Below are 15,442 nucleotides of genomic sequence, written 5' to 3'. Positions count from 1 at the left end.
CCAAGGCAAAATTCCAATAACAACAACCACTTACTGGTCCTTTGCCAGTGGCCACACGCTGCCACGGGCCTTGCTAAGTGCTCTCGGTGTCTGAGCCCACCTACTTTCACACCACCCCTCGGGGCGAAGATTTCTTCTCGTTTGACAGTCAAAGACTCTGAGGACTAGACTTGCGCATTGCCCAAGGTCACGCAGCTGTCTTCACTGCTGGGGATTGAACCGCGCAGCGCAGCCCCCCAGCACCCGCTTTCAGAGGTGAGGGGTGGAGAAGCGGGAAGGGGGCAGGAGGAGGAAATACCTTGTACAGGACCGCCGTGATGAGGGCCAGAAGCACCAGCCCCCCGACGGAGCTGCCCACAATGAGCGGTAAGGGGTCGTGAACCTCATACTCCTCCACTTTGGTCTCTGTCTGTAGGACAAAGTTGGGGACAGAGGCGCATCAGAAGAGCTGGATTTGGGGCTCCTGGTTGCTTCCCCAATTAGACTTTGAATGTTCCCCGAATTCCCAGTATTCTCCCAACCCTGATCCTTGCTCCTTCCCACTTCCTTTATGTCTCTTCTTTCTCTCTCTCTCTCTCTCTCTCTCTCTCTCTCTCTCTCTCTCTCTCTCATTCCCTTTACCCAGAGGTTTCCAGAAGCAGTCTTCTCTCCTCCCTCCCACAATCCCTCCGTGCCCCAGCAGATACCTGGGCCATCACAAATGCCCCTTGTCCTGGAATCACGGCAAACTGAGAATTGTTAAACTGGATCTCTGCTGTGGTCGCAACCAGGACGTATTTATTCGACGTCTGTGGGAGAGAGTGGTGTGGGAGCTGAGCACAAGGGACCCTGGGGTGTCACATCGGCATCCTACTGAGCCCCAAGACCCCGCACACCTTGATGAACCAATCAAACATGAGGTTGCCTTTGAGGGTGACCGTGAAATGTTTCTGGCTGCTGAAGGATGGGATGTCACACCGGATTCTCCTGCAGAGTGCAGTGGAGCAGTTCTGGGGAAAGTAGGGGGAAAGGGAGATGGCTGGCCATGCAGAAAGCCTCCCTGAGCATTCAGCCCACGACATGGTGACGCCCTATTGGGCTGGAACTCAGGTGTGTGTAGCTCACCAGCACCGAAGTCTTCTTAATCTCAGTCAGGACATCGGGGTTCGGAGGAGCTACGTCCTCGGTATGGCATGACTCGTTTACATTCTGAGGAAAGAAAGATGCGCTGAGAGAAGACAGTGACCAGGGCTCCTGGATCCGTCACCGAGGAGGAACAAGATGACCTGGGTCCAGGTGAGGGCCCCGAAGTCCTCCAGAGCAGGGGGAACCAATGTTGAGGACAGATTCCTTCAGGGCAAGGAAGGGAAGAGTTGGGGTCACCCCCTGTCAAGCCCAACTGGGATTACCTGAGAGAAGGTAAATTGTAGATCTTCCAACACGGTCACCTGGTTCAGCAGGATGGGGATGGAGAAGACTACGCTGATGGAAGGATGCTGTTGCCCCAGGTTGTTGAACTACACAGGGGGACAGGGGAGGTGTCAGGGCTCCGGGTCTGGGAGCCAGCTCCCCCGCCTTAGACTGCGCCTACCCAGGAGGCTTGCCTCCTGGATGCATCCTGGGAGGCAGTGGAGAGCCAGACGAGCTTTAAGGGAAACTTTGGACATGCTTCTTTTTTTTTTTTAAATATCTCTGAGCCCCACTTTCTTCATCTGTAAACTGAGAATGATGACAAAGGTGTTTTGAAGATAAAAATGAGGGTGTGTGTGCATGTGCATGAACATATGTATGTATACGTGTGTGTGTGTGTGTGTTCTTCTGTGTGTAGAGGCAATGATCTCAGAACTGTGCTTCCCACACCACAGGCACCCACCTGGTGCAGGTGTCCTGTGGCAGTCCCCTAATCTGGTGTCAATGTGAGGATTAAGAGTGTAGGGGTGGAGTCTAGCCTGTCAATCTGGAGATAGCCAATGAGACTTCTGTGTGGGCGTGGCCTTCTGAGAATTCTGGGAAATCTGTGACTTCCTCCTTGGAGGCAGAAGACATCTCTCTCTCTCTCTGCCACTCCCTGGGAGACATTTGCAGAAGACAAACCACATGGATGCAACCAGCCCTCGGAAGCCAGAGAAGCCACAGCGAGACCCCTGCCAGCGCTGAGATGCTGACAAAGCCACTGGACCCAAAGACTTTCTACCCACTGGCTTATGATCATCCTGCATTTGGCTTCATTGCATGTGTTTCATGAGTCTGAAAAGGACTTTATAGATTGATATTGGACATATGAGCTAATACCGGGCTTAAGGACTTGATCTGGACTGGGCTGGGATGTTTTCTCCATGTTCAATTGCTCTTGTATATAAACCTCCATGGATTTGTTTCTCTAGTCTACCTGGACTAACACATGTCCTCTTACGACTTCTTCAAGCCCGTCACGTTCCTTTTCCCGCCCAGCCTCCTCCTCAGGCCCCCCGGCCTCTCCAGCTCCCCACCTGATATTGATGCTCCATAACCCGGCTGGTCTTATTGGAGGCTGTGAAGTTGAGATACTTGGTAGAGTTCTCGTGGCTGATGACAGAGAGAAGGGATACAGACAGGAGTCAGCAGAGCATCAGGGTTGCCCCAGAAGGTGTCTTGGGCTGAGCGTGTGATGGGTCAACAGGCATATGGGTAAGTCAGCCCTGATGGGTATAGGCGAGATGGTGTGATAAGGCAATGAATTTTGACTACCGTGTGTGCCTATTTGGGCCAGTCTCACACACACTATGTATGAACATATACACAGGCATGCATCTATAAATGCATCTACATCCTCAGACACACACACACACACACACACACACACACACACACACATACAAGGAGATACAAAATTGCCTGTGTCCAGTCCAATCGGGAAGACTGAGCTAAGACAACACCTTGTGACCACCAGGTAGACAGCATATTTCACGGGCAGTTGCAGCTGGAACTCAGTTTTGCTGGTCTTGGGCATGTTGTTCTCACTGAAAGGAAAGAGAGAGCTCTGGTCAGCTCTTGAGCTGAGACCCAACCTTTCCTTCCCGCTGTTTCTCTTTGCCCGACTCCATTCGACCACCAACTCCAGTCATCATGGCATCCTCAACCTCACGGTTCCCAAACTCCTCCCCTTGACGTAGCCCGGGCCCACCCCCATGGGTACGGCTGTCTGGAGGGGGCTTCTCTTCCCTGGTCCCAAGATTCATAACTGCTCCTCCTCCAATCCCCCAAGTGATCGTGTCACACCACAGATTACACTGCCAACTGCCCTGACGTCACCCACCCGTCATTTTAGGCCACCTGTGGCAGCCCCCCCAGACCATGTCGAACCCCCACCAGCTCCCGAGACCCAGCACTATCTGCTTAGACTACACCAAGCTGCCATTCCTTGGGCACATCCTCAGCCTCCCAGCCTCCGAGGCCTGCCTGGTACCGGGATCCGTCTTCCTACCTCTCGTTCCCCATCACTTCATGCCTTTGCTCGGCTAACCCACAGCCTGGATCTTCTGGAATCATCTCTGAATGCCAAGAAGCATGTGCTTTCCCCATCTAGCCATTCACTCCCTACAGAGCTACCATGACCAAGTCACTGGTCTGTCTTCACCACTGACGTATAACCGCGTCTGTCCTGCCCAGGACTGTCTCTCCAGCACTGAGCATACACCTGGCACACTGAGGGTGCTCTGTGGCTATGTTATGAGCTAAAGTGTATGTATGAGCGGGGGGGGGGGGTGGTGGAGGGGGCGGGGAAATGGGCAAAGAGCCAACCTGGACAAAGGGCCTTCAAAGGGGAGCACACTCGTGGGGGGACTGGGCCCCGCATACCTGGTCACGTTGGCCTTGAGGAGCAACTGATTTCCAAGAGCAGCATCCGAGTCCACGCCAAAAGTGATCTCAAAGTTGGCCTGGGGTCGGAGAGAGAAGAGGTAGCAGTGAGAATAGACGTAGCCGTACGAACGAATAGCCACCAACCGACGGACTGAAACGTGTGCACCATGGGTTCGCTTGCATCGGTTAAAAAGAAAGACGTGAGCAGCCCCTGCTACGACGTGGTTAAGCTTCCAAAAACATGACTGTCAAGTGAAAACCGTTCGTCACCAAAGCCCTCCTCCTGTGTGATGGCATTTCTAGGGAAGGACAGAAAGAGTCGCTAGGAGGGTGGGAGGGGGTGCGGGCTCTCTCTGATGACAGCAGGTGCACAGCTCTGTGTGCAGGCAAGCTCTTTGTGAAACAAGAGAAGAAGAAGAACCCGATGCCGTTCAGGAGAAGACAAAGGAGGAAAGAAAAAGAAGCTGCAGGGGGGAGGGGCGTTCTGACCTCAGAGTTGCCTGGGAAGATGGGGTGGTGGACGCTGCAGTTGCAGCTCTTCAGGGTCTCAGGCCCGTCCGAGGGGGGTCTGGGGTCACAGAACAGCCCCCAGGACCGCTGGGAGCGCTGGTTCTGGAAAGCAAGGGAGAAAGGCACGGTGGTGTCAACCACCAGTCGCGGGGAGCGAAAAGCAAATGTCAGGTAGAACTTGAGGCTGCGTCAACTACCTGGACTACTGAGACTCTCTGATAGGACAAGCCAGGAGGGTAGAAGAAGGCAACCTGAGTCCCGTAGGAGTCCTCACCCTGATTTCTCACTGTCACCATCACATGGAGGTCCTGCGGGCCACCCACCAGCAGTGTGTTCAAGCTGTCAGAGGAACAAGACAGACCATGTGGTCGTTACATCATCTGTTGTCAATGTGAGACGCAAGAGTGAAGGGATGGAGTTTAGCCTGTCAATCAGGTTGGAGCTTGACGACTTCATTTGGAGGCGCCATGGAGATAAACAGCTCACTGGAGGCGGGACACCCACTCACTCCCTGGGAGACATTCCTGCTGACAAGATACCTGCAACTACCTTAGAGCCCTGGAGCTGAAGGAGCCACATGGAGACCCACGCCAGTGCTGAGGTGCTTACACCACCACTGGATCCACAAGACTTCCCACCCACTGGCCTGTGATCTTCCTGCATTTGGCGTCATTGCATGTGTTGCGTGAGTCTGAAGAAGACTTTATAGACTGGTATCGGACATATGGACTTGATCTGGATTGGGCTGAGATGTTTTCTTCATATTCAATTGCTCTTGTATATAACCCCCTTTCTTATACACATGAGTGTCTCTGAATTTGTTTCTCTAGTCCACCCGACTAACCCAGACCGTGACGTGCTGTGGCCAACCTGCTTTGGCGGAAAGGTGATGTGGAGACACGAAGAGAGAGGACGGTGGATGGGATAGCGCCATGGGATGGACTCACACAAACACGTCCCAGGGAACTGCCCTAGGCCAGGGTTCCTGGAAGGCCGGGAGAGAGCAGATTCCAGCCGGGCTGGCTTAAAGAAACTCACGTCCCAAAGCTGAAGGTGATGCTCAGGTCATCCTGGCAGACGCTGTCGTTGCCACAGTTCTTCTCAAAGGGGAACTGGAAATAAAGCACACGCGAGACATGAGAGAAACAGACACAATGGGACGATGGCGGGGAAGCAATAAGATGAACCCGTAAGGTGAACGTCCGCCACTTGTCCCGAGCCTCCCCCGTGTTCCCTAACCCTAACCCTAACCCCAACCCCAACCCCAACCCCAACCCCAACCCTAACCCTAACCCCAACCCCAACCCCAACCCCAACCCCAACCCCAGCCCCAGCCCCAACCCTAACCCTAACCCTAACCCTAACCCTAGCCCTAGCCCTAACCCTAACCCTAACCCTAACCCTAGCCCTAACCCTAACCCTAACCCTAACCCTAACCCTAACCCTAACCCCAACCCTAACCCTAACCCTAACCCCAACCCTAACCCCAACCCTAACCCTAACCCTAACCCTAACCCTAACTGGCTCCAGCACTCACCATGGCTGTGAAGAGCCTCTGAGCGTCCACAGCCAACACTGGCCGGAGCTTCCCGAAAGAGGTGGAGGGCTTCCCCACCAGAGAGAAGTTGAGTTGCAGAGTGATGGGGGCCACTGAGTCTTTTACACAATTCTGAGAGACAAGGTGGGGGGCGGGTCTTGGGATCTGCCCTCCTCAGCTGCCCAAACCCACCCAGTGCTTGGAGGACCCGAGGGTCCAATCATGCGCCTGCTCACCGGTAACAGTAGCTTTAGGGTCTCACAGCTCTGTACCAGGGTCAAGTCCTGTGTTTGTTGAAGTGTCCTGTTCTTATTCTGGAAGAAGATGGCCCGGGGGGTTGTCCGTCTGGGGTCCAGAGCCAGGTCATACGTGATGGTGCTCTGAATCTCTCCTGACGGGGCAGAGTAGCGTGGGGTGACAAGACCAAGCTTTAGAGGCAAACAGACAGGGGCAGCCGCCCCAATCGCCTTGCTCCCCAGCTGTGTGACTTTGAATCCATTGTCTGACTTTTCTGAGCCTCAAATGTTGCCGCTCTGACTCAGAGTGACCCTATGAAGAACTGAGGATCGACGGCACAGCTGGGTCCTGTCCTGATGTGTCAGCCCGTCCATCTCATCAAGGGCCTGCCTCCTTTCTTGCCACCCCACTAGTTTACCAAGCACACCCGACCACCCAGCTAGAAGAGATCTATGGCTGTGCCGTGGCAAAGAAAGGTTATCTCACAGATGGGAAGGCGCTCCGACAACCTCGGGAATACCACCTGCAAGCACACTGTGGCTGAAGATGGCGTTTCTTTTTGAAGTTGCCACAGTGCGTTGCCAGAGAGTCGCCTGTAACCCAAACCAGATTCAGAAGAGGCTGTGGGACCAGGATGATCACTCCTGATGTCAGAGGGAGCTTGGCTGAAAGTAGAGAGAGCCAGAAAGATGTTGACCTTTGATGGACCGTGTTAAGGTATTTGACCGTGTGGATCATAATATGTGCTAGATAACATGGCAAGCCATGGGAATTCCGGAAATGTCCGTTGTGCTCCTGTAGAAGACCAAAAGGCAGCCATTGAAACAGAACACAGGGACATTCCATGGCTTAAGCCCAGGGTGGGTTCTGGCAGGGCTGTGCCTTTTCACCAAACTGCCGTACTTCTTCAGTCTGCAGGCCAAGCTGATCATCTGAGAGGCTGAGCTCTGTGTACATTGGACGCAGCAGAATTGGAGGAAGCCTCGTGAACACCCTTCCATCTGCAGACGAGGAAGCTTGCCTCGCTGAAAGCACTTGCTGATAAGAGATCAAAGACTGAGGGAATCCAGGACAGGTGATCCCTTCAGGACCAGTGGTGAGAGTGGCGATACTGGGAGGGTGGAGGGAAGGTGGGGTAAAAAGCCGGAGCTGAATACAAGGATCTACATATAACTTACTCCCTGGGGGATGGACAGTAGATAAGTGGGTGAAGGGAGACATCGAACAGCTTAAGATATGACAAAATAATAATTTATAAATTATGAAGGGTTTGTGAGGGAGGGGGGAGTGTGGAGGGAGGGGGAAAATGAGGAGCTGATATCAAGGGCTCAAGTAGAAAGCAAATGTTTTGAGAATGATGAGGGCAACAAATGTACCAATGTGCTTGACACAATGGATGGATGGATTGTGATAAGAGTTGTATGAGTCCCCAATAAAGTGATTTTTTTTCAAAGAAGAGAGAGATCAAAGACTGAAGTCTTCGTATTCAATCATACCCCAATATAAGGAAATTTAAAATCCTCACAGTGGGATCAATAAGCAACATCATGACAAATAAGAAAAGACTGACGTTGTCAAGGGTTTCGTTGTCCTTGGACTCACAATCAATGGTCACTAATGCTGCCACTGGGAAAACAAACAGTGTGTGGCCTTGTTCCACAGCAAAGACAAGACTTCAAGGACCAAGGTACATCTGACCCAAGTCATCGCATTTTCCATCACCCCTTAGGCGCGCGAAAGAGCCCCGGTGACACAATGGATGACCCAGTGGGGGCTAACCCCAAGGCCAGACGCTCTAGCCAGTCACGCTGTGGAAGGAAAATGCAGTTCTCTGCTCCAGTCAAGAGTTACAGCCTTGGTGACCCAAAGGGACAGCTCTACTCTGTCCTGTCCGGAATCAAGTCCATGGCAATGCGTGGTTCCTAAGAGAGACCATGAAGCCTACGACCTGCCTAGAGCACCTCAGAGCACCGCGCAAGTTCCCAAAGGGTTATAAAGAAGTGTACAAAGACCCCAAGTTAGAAAGCCAAAAGGAAAGACCATGCTCCACCTAGCTCAAGACAAAAGAACTGAAGAAGGGGGGAAAAATCAAGCCTCAAGATGTAATCTCGAGGAATTCTATGGGCAAAAGACTGAATGGTGCAAGAAGCATCCAAGGAAGATAGAAAGACCACTGGCTAAATGAACAATACTATCAATAGAATCACCCTATGCCCCCTAGCGGTGATTTATAATATTGCCTGATAAAATAATTATGTCTCTAAAGTGAACTAGGGAGCGCTCATGAAGAGATCCACTGAAGATGTGGGTGCGACAGCAAAGTGTGGTGAAGAAATCAAATGGTGCCCGGCTATCAGTAAGTAGAGCGTCTGGAGCCTTAAAGACTTGCCTTAGCACAAGCAGTCATCCAAGTGAGGTGACAGCTGACACCACACAGAAGAAGCTCAGCAGCCTGTGTGATCCAAGGATGATAAGTAACAAAATCCAAGACAGGAGGGGGAACTGCACTCGAGCTCCACACCTGAGCAAGACGCCTGATGGTGCACTTGGAAAGTGCCGGCCTGCTAACCACAGAGTGACCTCTCTCACGCACCGGAAACCTGCTAAATTCTTGGTTCAGCTTTTACGGTTTCCAACTAATGTTTTCGACTGCGGTTCTTTAGAGGCTTGTCCTGAACCTTCCTGGCTTGACAGACATCTCCTAAGTAGATTTGGAGGGTACCCTCTCGGTAACGTCCTCTTCTCTGGGACTTGCTTGGTAGTACTGACATTTTTTATTCCCTCGCACCAAGCGTCCAGCCAACAGGGACGCAGGACGGAGTTCGGCTGCTTGTGATGAAAGGTGTGTCTGAATGACTGATCAACTTCGTCCTTCTCTAACGATGAGCTCAGCTTCCTCTCAAATCCCATCTCAAAGAGAAAGCCTGGCTGGTGCACACGTGTGGCATCTTTGCTGCTCTGGAGAGCACGGAGGAGGAGGAGGGTTACACGCTCACTGCTTTGGTAGGGTTTTCTGGGCCCCCACACCCCACAGGAAATAGCCCGCTCACGAAAACCAAACTTGCAGAGCGGCTGCGAGAACCTCTGAGGACTGAACTCTGGACTGGCAGAAGGCTGAACACACGTGGATGCCATTTAACCTCTGACCCTTAACCTTCCACACCTCACCTCTTCCCAGTCGGTCTCCCGTGCGTTTGTGAACTTGGAAGCAGATTTTGACCTCCCCGGCATTCTGGTTGCTCACCGCCTGCTCGTGACACTCAAATGCGTTCCTTGCCACCTCCTTGGGGGTGAACTCCATGGTCACCATGACCCTCAAGACTGGCTGGGACCTGCAGGGAGACCAGAGACCACCAGAGGTCTTCAGTCGGCAAAAACAAACAAACAAACAAACAAGCTCCTTCAAGAGAGGACAGTTGTTTCAAAGGGAATCTCACCTGAGCAGTAGCATGGAGCCCTTGGCCCCCACAGCTAAATCCACTAGTCCATCCATGGTCATGTCCTGGCCCCCGCTCAGTGACTGACCAAAATACTGGAGCCCGGGAGAGAGCTGGGAGCCTGCAATCCGCTGAAGAAAAAAATAATTTTTTTTTAAGGAGAGAAAGGGAATTGGGGGCTGCGGGGGGATGTGATTCAGTCACCCGAGGTGACCTGGCCAATTTAGGTTCTCAGGCCCTCATTCAAGTGTCAACTCCCATAATTTCCAAAGGAATCAGGGGAACGATTTGCCATACAGCACAATCTCAAGATGATACCCCAAAGTTCCATCGATTACCTGGATTTTCCGGGGAAAAACAAAACAAACCATGTCTAACAGGAAAGCGAAGGAACAGAGTGGATGCTTTTTGGTGCAAATGAATTTCATGGACGTGGTTAGAATCATGCAAACACTGAATATTGACCCAACCTCCGATAAACGGAAAGCGTGAAGGAGACAGGAGGGTGGAGAAACGGAAGGGGCTCTAATGTGTGATGAGAGGGGAACTGAGTGGCCGAGGGGAGGAATCGGCTCGATGGCACCGAGGCTGGTGTCCAGTGTGGGAGGGAGCTACTCGAGAGAAACCTGCTGCGTGGACCAGGCTTCACGGAGACAGCCCACCAGGATGGGCTACGTCATTTGTAGACTCCGTGCAAAAGAATAAAGCAAAGCTCCTGATTCAAAAAGGACTGGAAGTTCAAGACGGGGACCCCAGCGCATTCTCCGGAGAGTAGAGTCCTGTGCCGCTGCACCAGTGGCCACCGTGCATGTCACGCTCCATCTAGTAAGGTGACCAGCCACTGGGACTTCACTGGAGGAGGGCCTTCCGGGAATCAAAACTAGGATAGCTGACTGCCTGGAGTCCATCCCGACAGAGTGACCGCATAGGACAGAGGCGAACTGCCCCTGTGGGTTTCCGTGTCACTCCTTATGGGAGCAGAAAGCCCTGTCTTGCTCCTGAGGAGCAGCTCGTGGTTTCCACTGCTGACCTGATGGTTAGCCCCCCAGCTTGTCACCACTATGCCACCGGGGCTGGTCTGCAAACCCACGATGGGCCTGGCCAAATCCCTGGTCAGTTTCCACCCAGAATTTTAACTGGAATGACATCCCAACCTCTCCAGTTGTCCATCTATCGTTGTGTTGCCCCTCATCAATAATGGAGAGGTGGCGAGCCACCCCCGGCCAGGGGCGTCCTACATGGTGGAGAGAATTCACTCCAAACTCACTGTCATCGAGTGGATTCTGACTCAGAGCAACAGGGTAGAGTTATAGGACAGGGTAGAGCTGCACCTGTGCGTTTCTGAGACTGTAATTCATTACGGGAGTAGAAAGCCTCATCCTTCTCCCACGGAATAACTGGTGGTTTTGAACTGCTGACTTTATGGTTAGCAGCCCAATGCGTAACCACTGCACCACCAGGGTTTCTTGAAAAGTGGCTAGAAGACAGTTCCTTTTGAAGGTTCTTAAAAGGAGTCTGGAATGACTGAGCTAGCTGCTGTTGGCATGTTGTCTCAGAAAGGGCAGATCATTGAAATAGCTCTTGTTGTGACAAGGATAGGTACAGGTCTCACCTGGCTGTGGGAAATGCTGATGCCATCCATTGATGTCCCATGGAACAGGTAGACTGCACCCCGGTTCTCCTCCTCCCCGGGTGCCCCGATGGCCACATCTGTCACCTTGTCCCCATTCAGATCCCCCGATGCTGTCAGGGCTGCCCCAAAGCGGCCCCAAGGATGCCCCTGCTCCCCTCGGAGGATAGCTTGGCACTTCCATTTCACTCTCTGCAAGACAAAACAGATGCCAGGCTCCAGTTGGGGCAACCCCTTCACCGGCCACCTGAACCCACCCAGCCCCAAAAGAACCTTTCAGTCACTCACCCCCTTCGGCAAGGGGCAGACCGACACCTGGCCCCCCCGAGTTGACTCGTAGTAAAAGGGGGCGCCAATGAGGACCAGGTCAGTGCTGCCATCTCTGTCCATATCCACAGAGCAGAGCGAGGCCCCAAAGTAGGAGCCGATCTGAAAGAGATGGACCCAGGATCACAAATGTCCCAACCAAAGCAGGGCGAGTGTTATAGAGCTTGCCTCCTGAAGGAAAGCGGCGCCTGCTGGGGAAAGCCCTCAGGACCTGATGTTCTAATTCACGTTAAAATTCTCGGAGCAGATGAGAGAGCCGATGGAGTGGTTAGGAGGCTCCCCAAATGGTCTTCCAGCAAGATTATTAAAGCAGCAAAGGGGAAATCTGATCAGATGCATCGAGAGAGAGGTCTGGAAGGATGGCTGGTTCCTCTCTCGACCAATACCAAAGCAAGGTCACTGCCATCCGTCAGTTCCGGCTCCCTGCGATCCTGCAAAGCAGAGCCGAGTTGCCCCCCTGGGGGTTCCGAGCCTAGACTCTTTACAGGGGCAGAGAGCCCCACCTTCCTCCCTCGGAGCTTTGGTGGGTTCAACTGCTGACCCGAGGGTGGCAGCCCAACTCATCACCCACTGCCTTTGAGCTTCCATATAAATGGCCAAAGCTATTTGGTCACTCTATAAAATATCCATCCTGGGATCTGATTCTGATTTGAAACTAGAGATCAACTGGGAGAAAATGGACATCTCCACAATTCGGAGTCTTCCCCATCAAGGACTACAATGTATCTTTCTATTCAGTTAGAGCTTTGGTTTTACCTCACCAGTATTTTGTGGTTTTTGATTACACAGCAATTGCACATGTTTGGATAGATTTACCCCTAAGTATGTAATCGGTTCTGGTGTTGTTGCAAACGGTACTGTTTTATGTAAATCTGCTGTGGTTTGCTGCTAGTTCGAAATATAACTGTTTTTTATGTATTGATCTTGTACCCTGAAAACTTCACAAAATAACTTATTCGTTTTTTTAAATAACGTATTAGTTTTATAGAACATCTGAACTTTTTAATATAGTTCAGCCTTTCTTCTTCTTTCTCCTCCTCCTCCTCCTCCTTGTCTTACTGCAGAGGTTATGTCTTCCAGCACAATACTGAACAGAAATTCAAAGTAGACATTCTTGCTTTGCTGCCGGTTTTAGGAGAAAAGTATCCTGTGTCATTATTAAGTGTGATGTTAGTTGTAGGGGTTTTTTTTTAATGCTATTTTTCTAGTTGAGAGAATTCCCTTTCATTCCTACTTTGCTACAAGTTTTGGTTTCTCCTGAAAAGATGTATCCTGTCCAATTATGTTCGGTCTTTGCTAAGATGATCAGGCTTTCTTCTCCTCTAGTCCATGTCCATAAAGACGCAGTGGTTGTGCAGCGAGTTATTGGTGGTGCCGTCAGTAGTGTGAGCCCATTAGCTGCTCTGGAAGAGAGACACGGGGTTCTGTGCTCTCATAAAGCGGTGCAGCCTTGGAAAAACCCACAAGGCCTGTCTACTCTGCCCCACAGGGTCACTTTAAGCGGAACCAACTCAATGGCATGAATTTGGGTTTGGGAATCTGCTGTTAGAGTGAATGAATTTTTTCCTTCAGAATGGTTTTGTTTTACTGATCACCCAAGGTAACCATGGGTCAACTTTGTTTCTTGAGCTTTTTTAGAGCTTAAATAATGTATTGCTATTGTTAAGTGCAGTCAAATGTATTTTTAATTCACCGAAACCCCGTGTGATGGAGTAAAGCTGCCTTACTGGGCTACGCAGCACATCACATCTGTCCCGCAGAGCCCACTGGTGGGGTCGAGCCAAGAGCCTACCCAGGGCTCCTTTATATTCCATGGGATTCATTGTTTTGAAAAAGACAATTCAGTAGTTTTTCATCTTTTCACAATGCTCTGCTACCACCACGAACACCTGGTTCCAGACTATTTCAGCCACCTCAAAATGACACCTTGCTTTGACGAGCAGTCCACCCTATTTCTCCTGGAAACACGGATCTATTTTGGGTTTCCGATGTCTACTCTTACTTACTTATTTACTGAGGAAGTTCAAAGATTACCTACTTATTTACTGACGGAGACCAGACTTCAATATAAAGTACATTTCAACATTAAGAAAACAGAAATCCTCACAACCGGGCCTGTACGCCACACCACGAGATGCCAACGTGGTCAAGGGTTTCATTTGCCGTGGACCCCCACTCGGCACCCACGGAAGTCAAGGAGTCGAATGGGCAGAGGGAGGAGCTAGAACTGATTGCGACGAGGCTTTATATAACTATTTAAAAATGAGCTTTCACTATGCAAGTGTCTGACATGTGGATTCTGTATCACAGAAACCACTAAAAGTGAAAGAAACAAAGTTGACCAATGGTTGCCGTGGGTGAAGGAGGAAGAGGTTTTGCCCAGAGGGCACTGAGCTTATGTTCATGGCGGGGGGTCGTTTGGCAAAGGGTGTCGGTGGAGGTTGTATAATCAGTGACACTGAATCATGCATGCGGAACTCGTGGACTCGGAGATGTTCGGTTGTGTATATGTTTGCCACAACTGAAAAATCATTCCCCTACTAGCAATAAGCACAAGGAAGGATCAAATGTCCTAAAATTGATGGTGGTAACGACTCTCCGGCTCTTCTTGATAGGACTGAACCCTTGAACTATACGATATGTGGAAGAAACGCCAATAAAATGGCTTTTAAGAAAAGAAATCAAGCGGCGTGTGGCACTGGGTAACTGCCAAAAGACCTCCCTAAAGTATTAAAAAGCAGAGATGTCACGTTGAAGATGAAGGTGCACCTGACCCAAGCCACCGTACGCTCCATGGCCTCAGCCAGAGGCAGAGGTCAAACAATGGCTAACAGAAGTCAGAGAGGAGTCGGTGCCTTTGAAGGGTGGTCTTGGTGAGGAACGGCAACGTGCTGGGGACTGCCAGGAGAACAAGCAAGTTCATGTTGGACGAAGTCCAGCCAGGAGACCCTGCGAGGTGAAGATGGCGAGACTTTGTCTCGAGGTCGACAGGCGCATCCTCAGGAGGAGCCAGTCCCTGGAGGACACCGTGCTTTGCAAAGTGGAGGGTCAGCAAAAAGGAGGGAGACCCTCAAGGGGCAGCTCTCCACGGGGGCTGTAACAATCGGTTCCACCATAGCGATGGTGAAGAGGATGGTGACGGGCTGAGCAAAGGCTTGACTCTGGGGAATTCGACCATCACTAAGAGTTGGCACTGAACTCGATCGCACCGGGCGGCTGTGACAACATTGCCAACCCTGGACGTTTTATACCGGCTGCAATCACACAGTCGTATGGATGCGACCACACATTGTACAGCCTTCTGGGGCTGGTTTCTTTCCCATGTTCTTCTTCCGCTCAGGAAGATGTGTCTGCGTTGCACCTGTCTTGTAGCCTGCGCCAGCGCTTCATTCTGTTTACTGCCAAACACTGCATCCCAGGTAGACGAGGGGTACCACCCCCTAAAAGCAGAATTCTTTTTTCAAAGCTATGTATTTACTTTTTTTAAAATGACCTTATCAACTTCAAAGTACTCTCTATGACACGTAATACATTCCTCAAATCTGTGATTCCATTCTTGGAGCCATTCTTCAAGCTCATCTGTTTGGATGGCTGACAGCACCTCCCTTGTTTATTTGTTGTTGCTTTCTTTGCCTCTTCTATGTCCCTCTTCAGTCACAGAAACAAAAAGACGTCGCACTGAGCGAGGTCAGGTGAGTCAGGTGCATGGGGTAAGAGAGACATGCTGTTGTTTTTTTTTTTTTTTTTCAAAAACTGGTGCACTGAGACAGCTGTGTGAGCAGGTACATTGTCGTGGTAGCAAAACCCAGACTTGATCATGATTTGTGTGAGGGAACATCAGGCAGGATGCGCAACATCAAAATATCGAGCAGCTCGGTCGCCCACCTGCTACCCGGAGGTTTTGCCACAGCCTCTCTGAAAGGCCACCTGAAGCGTCCTGCCCGA

General features: G+C 51.2%; 1 protein-coding gene across 1 annotated transcript in view; it reads right to left on the bottom strand.

Moving 5' to 3' along the window:
• LOC142423243 (integrin alpha-M-like) overlaps positions 1–15,442 on the bottom strand; it is a 35,851-nt gene that overhangs the window by 675 nt on the left and 19,734 nt on the right. Inside the window, exons 13-29 of the mRNA XM_075528470.1 lie at positions 11,459–11,599; positions 11,153–11,362; positions 9,541–9,671; positions 9,272–9,435; positions 6,103–6,257; positions 5,867–5,998; positions 5,368–5,441; positions 4,527–4,668; positions 4,309–4,431; positions 3,817–3,896; positions 2,895–2,978; positions 2,469–2,544; positions 1,389–1,496; positions 1,105–1,188; positions 876–989; positions 687–788; positions 299–409 (exon numbers count right to left, since the gene is read on the bottom strand). Of these exons, the coding sequence (XP_075384585.1) occupies positions 299–409; positions 687–788; positions 876–989; positions 1,105–1,188; positions 1,389–1,496; positions 2,469–2,544; positions 2,895–2,978; positions 3,817–3,896; positions 4,309–4,431; positions 4,527–4,668; positions 5,368–5,441; positions 5,867–5,998; positions 6,103–6,257; positions 9,272–9,435; positions 9,541–9,671; positions 11,153–11,362; positions 11,459–11,599 (2,031 nt within the window). The remainder of the gene's footprint in view (positions 1–298; positions 410–686; positions 789–875; positions 990–1,104; positions 1,189–1,388; positions 1,497–2,468; positions 2,545–2,894; positions 2,979–3,816; positions 3,897–4,308; positions 4,432–4,526; positions 4,669–5,367; positions 5,442–5,866; positions 5,999–6,102; positions 6,258–9,271; positions 9,436–9,540; positions 9,672–11,152; positions 11,363–11,458; positions 11,600–15,442) is intronic.

This window comes from Tenrec ecaudatus, chromosome 12 (assembly GCF_050624435.1).
Source record: "Tenrec ecaudatus isolate mTenEca1 chromosome 12, mTenEca1.hap1, whole genome shotgun sequence".
Classification (NCBI taxonomy): domain Eukaryota; kingdom Metazoa; phylum Chordata; class Mammalia; order Afrosoricida; family Tenrecidae; genus Tenrec; species Tenrec ecaudatus.
Note: the sequence above shows the minus strand (reverse complement) of the source record. Positions and strands in the feature narration are given on the sequence as shown.